This window comes from Gymnoscopelus microlampas, assembly GCF_963454915.1.
Source record: "Gymnoscopelus microlampas genome assembly, chromosome: 7".
Taxonomy (NCBI): domain Eukaryota; kingdom Metazoa; phylum Chordata; class Actinopteri; order Myctophiformes; family Myctophidae; genus Gymnoscopelus; species Gymnoscopelus microlampas.
In genome coordinates this window covers 27,557,052-27,561,922 of record NC_139944.1, presented here as the reverse complement: position 1 = coordinate 27,561,922, position 4,871 = coordinate 27,557,052, and the positions used below count along the sequence as shown (strand labels likewise).

The following is a 4,871-nucleotide window of genomic DNA, read 5'->3' as shown; positions in this document are numbered from 1 at the left end:
TAGACTTATTGTACTGTTGCAGTCATTATGGGTCCCCTTATATGTGTGTGTGTCTGTATATATATATATATTTATGTGTATATATATATATATATATATATATATATATATATATATATATATATATATATATATATATATATATATATATAATTATTATTATTATTATTATTATTTTATTTTTTCCGAACGCACGCACGCACGCGCACGCACGCACACACGCACGTACACACACACACACACACACACACACACACACACACACACACACACACACACACACACACACACACACACACACACACACACACACACACACACACACTGTAGAACATGATGATGCTGACGGATGTGTGATTACTTTTCCATGTGGATCAAGCAACATCCCAGTCTCTCAAACTGCATTAGCTATTTTAGTATTCACAGTCAGATAAATCAATCCACTCAGTGTGCTTAGAAACAATGGGCTTTATGACATATTTCTGATGTGAAACTAATCATGATGAATGTGAGTGTGCATTTAAATTGTACTTATTAACCCTGCAACAAATGGTATAGAAGCTCTGCTGAGACAGTGTAGTGATAGTGATAGATATGGTTCAGTCCCAGAGGAGGGATTTGGATAATGTAAAATTAAATAAGTAAGGATGTCTCGCCTAGTTGTAATAACCTTTCAATCAGAGGCATCATTTCATAAAAAACTACAGGGTATCAAAAACGTGACGATATTTCAAAAATAGCCAATCTACAAGTCACATTGTGTGCTTGTAGATCGGCTATTTTGATTATTTAAAAAAACATATTATTTGATTATATTTGTTTTAAATGCTTGCCTATAATGTCTATGACAGTGTGTCACATGTCAAATGCATGGATGGGTGTGGATTGAGATGCACTCGCTGGTCTAAAATCAGATGAATCTGCAAAAAGAGATCTGAGGTGAAGAAAATATGCAAAAAATAACTGAATTTGAGGTTAAATGAGAATGTTATGACAATATTGCCATCCCCTGGGACCCCAGATGAGGCCCCTGTTAAATAGAGAGGATTATAGTTTGGTGCTGCACTGTAATTTTGTTAGCTTTGATACAAATATTGCCAACCACCATGTTTTTATAGTGATAGCCTACAGTAGTAGTAGTCATTATGAAATAGGGGTAAGTGGTTAATTCATATAGTTTTTCTATTCCTGGAAATGTAGTGGAGTAAAAGGACAATATTTGTCTTTGAAATGTATGGGGTACCTCTGACTTTCACTCGAAAGTCAGAAGTATCCAAAAATAAAAACACTCAAGTAAAGTACACGATACAAATGTTTTCTTTACCTAATAGTACTCAAGGAAATATACTTAGTTACTGTCCACAACTGGCTTGAATGGTACAATCTCTGAAAAAAACAAACAGCTGAGGGGTTTTAATGAGAAAGGAATTGAATGCCCTGCCAGCTGTGTTACAAACAAAGGGTTCCGAGATGCTTTATAGCCTATTGTTATACATTACCTAAGATATTCTCTTGGCCTAAATAGGGTCAATTGATTGGTATTGATTTGTTCATAGGCTACTGAATTACCCTTAAGAGTTCCATAAATGCATTAAACATCAAACGGTTGTAAATGATGGTTATATAAAGGCTATTCACTGTAGTTACCCAATGACGTATGCATTGAATTACCCCCATTATTCCCAGGACGAAAAGGTGAAGAAGAAACACATTTGGAAAGTCTATGCTAAAATGATGCCATGGTAACATTTTGAAAGGGGGTTACCCAGGAAACCACCGTCGTCATGGAGACTGCATCACAGGGTGGGTTCATTAAAGAAGAAGGAGGGACCGCACGTGTGCTGTTCTTTGATCCTTGCACAACACTTATTTATCATTAACTGTGTTGTTGTAAGTAATTATTGCACTTTCTAAAGCATGGATCTGGTCATTCCTTCACTGTAATTTGCAGCACGTGCATATAGGTTTTAATGACTAGAAATTTCATGAGACAATCCACAAAGGCTTCTTGAGATTAAAAGCAGGGGGGGAAACAATCTTTTAAGGCATTTATTGCCAGATAGATAGGCATGGCTTAAATTATTTTCCCTAACTATCTCTTGAAATTTCTGAAATATTCAAGGATATGGTCACTCAATGTTTCATCTTGGATGACATCCTTACAGTATTTGTTAGAGAAGTGCATGCAAATAAAAATACAATATGGTAGGCTAATGACATTTTCTGAGTCAGGGTCTCTTCATTTCCCTTTTTATTTGGTACTGAGGCTATAGGCAATTCTGCACGACCATCTTGGCCACCACTCAGTTTATAACTGGTGGAGCTCATCTGCATATTATTACCTGAATAATTAACCAACCATCACTGGAAGATTTTAACGTGTATGATAACAGTGTATGATATATTAGATATAATAACCTTTACAGGCATTTTGGCTATAGGCTATATTGCCATTCATTATATGACATGGACAATGAAACAACGTCTTCTACACAAAGCACAAGACAATTCTGTTTCTTATCACAGGTAGAATTATAGTGTATAGGCTATAGCCTATTATGCTACACGTGTTAGGGCTATAATCAAAATCACTGAACAAAACACCTTCTGACCCAAGCATAACCACGATATGGTATAGGCATCATGTGGCTCTACATCCACTGGACAGATATGAACCGACACATTACGAATATAGCTATCAAAAATATGTCATAATACAGGGGTCTTCAGCGTTTTTCAGCCCAATTAATGACCCCCTAGCTGAGAGAGAGATGAAGCAGGGACCCCCACGACTACTGTATAAATTTGTATTTTCATAGATTTCACAGACCAACACCAAACCTCTTTGCCAACAATAGCCGATCTACAAGCTCACAACGCCTTGCAGCAGGAGGTGTTGTGAGCTTGTAGATCTGCTATTTTTGGCTCAAGTTCTCTTCAGAATAAGTGGTTAATGTAAAAAACAAATATCCAATCACGCAAATAATTTGGCGGCCCCCCAGTAACTCTGAGGACCCCCTAGGGATCCCGGACCCCCGATTGTCCTGTTGTCGAAGACCCCTTTATGACAGGCTGTCATAATATATTCCCTTCGTGCTCCATAAACAACAATAGAGGACACATTTACACATCCGTGAAAATCTTTGTGATGTTCACACAGTTTTGGTTGTTTTCGTGGGTGAAGTTTGGCTCTTTGAACGCCTCCTCTATGACCATGTATTCTGCCTTGCCCATCAGGGACGGCGTGCTGCAAGTCCTTCTCAGCTCGTCCGGCGGGAGATGTTCATCCTCCTCACAGCTGCTTACATGTGAATACTGTGCGCTCTCCTCTCCGTCCGTCTCCCTGTGGTAAAAGTAATTGAAATTGGAGACAATCACGGGCACGGGCAAGGCAATCGTCAGCACGCCCGCTATCGCGCACAGGGACCCCACGATCTTCCCACCGATAGTGATCGGGTGCATGTCTCCGTATCCCACCGTGGTCATGGTGACCACGGCCCACCAGAACGCGTCTGGGATGCTGGTGAAACTCGACGTGGGGTCGTCCGCTTCTGCGAAGTAAACTGCGCTCGAGAACAGGATGACTCCAATGAAAAGGAAAAAGATCAGCAGGCCCAGTTCCCTCATGCTGGCCTTGAGGGTCTGACCTAAGATCTGAAGGCCCTTGGAGTGTCTGGAGAGCTTGAAGATGCGAAAGACCCTCACGAGTCGTATCACCCTGAGGATGGCGAGGGACATGGCCTGTTGCCCACCATTATTTTGCGTATCGGCTAGCTCCGTTCCCAATGTGATGAAGTAGGGAATTATGGCAACAATATCAATAATGTTCATGATGTTTTTTGAGAACGTCGTCTTACTCGGGCACGCAAAAAATCTGACCAGTAACTCAAAAGAGAACCAGATTATGCACAGTGTCTCTATCACAAAAAAGGGGTCTGTGAATGGGTTTGGGCGATCAGGTGTCGTGCCATTGACCCCGGGTGGCACAGCGACGTGCTCATCCCTAAATTCTGGCAAAGTCTCCAAACAGAATACCACAATTGAGATTAGAATGACAAGCACCGACACTATGGCAATCCCCCTGGCTGCCCCAGAGCTCTCTGGATATTCAAACAATAACCAAACCTGCTTTTGGAATTCTTTATTGGGCAGTATGCGTTCCTCATCCTTGATGAAGCCTTCATCGTCTCTGAATTTCTCCATCGCTTCCTCTCCGAGCTGATAAAACCGTATCTCCTCGGAGAAGATGTCAATGGGGACGTTGACGGGTCTCCGGATACGACCCCCGGACTGGTAGTAGTAGAGAATGGCATCGAAGCTGGGCCGGTTTCGGTCAAAGAAGTACTCGTTCCTCAGCGGGTCGAAGTAACGCATCCTTTTCCTGGGATCTCCCAAAAGTGTGTGTGGGAACTGGGATAAAGTTTTCAGTTGAGTTTCAAAACGTAAGCCAGAGATGTTGACGACCACCCGTTCGTAGTATGATGATCCGTGATGACCGCTGCGTTCATATCGATCCATCGACAGGTGAGACGAGAGCACGGTAGACTCCTCAAACATGTTGTCGACTGTCATCATGACGCCCTTCTTCACCTCGGCATAGTCTTGGCGTTCGGTGTTGTTGTCCCCATTCCTAATCCTGGCGAACGAAGGTGACTCTCTGAGACTGAGGTGGTGGTGGTCATCATCCTCCATACAGGTGGTCAGGACTGAGGAGAGAGTCAGTGCGCCGTGCCGTGCCGTTCCCAGCCGAAGCCTGCAGCTTTGGAGAGCTAAAGCCGACGCGCAAGCGATGCTTCCATCTCCTCAGCTCAACTTCTCATGTAGCCTGGTTATTGTGCGCGTATCCACAGCGAAGGGTTGCAGACCCACAA

General features: G+C 42.3%; 1 protein-coding gene across 1 annotated transcript; it reads right to left on the bottom strand.

The window, feature by feature from the left end:
• Positions 1–3,123: 3,123 nt before the first annotated feature.
• LOC311049520 (potassium voltage-gated channel subfamily A member 3-like) lies at positions 3,124–4,572 on the bottom strand (the record flags this gene model as incomplete). The annotated part of the gene is made up of 1 exon (XM_084063128.1): positions 3,124–4,572. The coding sequence occupies one exon, from the start codon at positions 4,570–4,572 to the stop codon at positions 3,124–3,126; it is 1,449 nt and encodes a 482-aa protein (XP_083919254.1).
• Between the last annotated feature and the right edge of the window lie 299 nt (positions 4,573–4,871).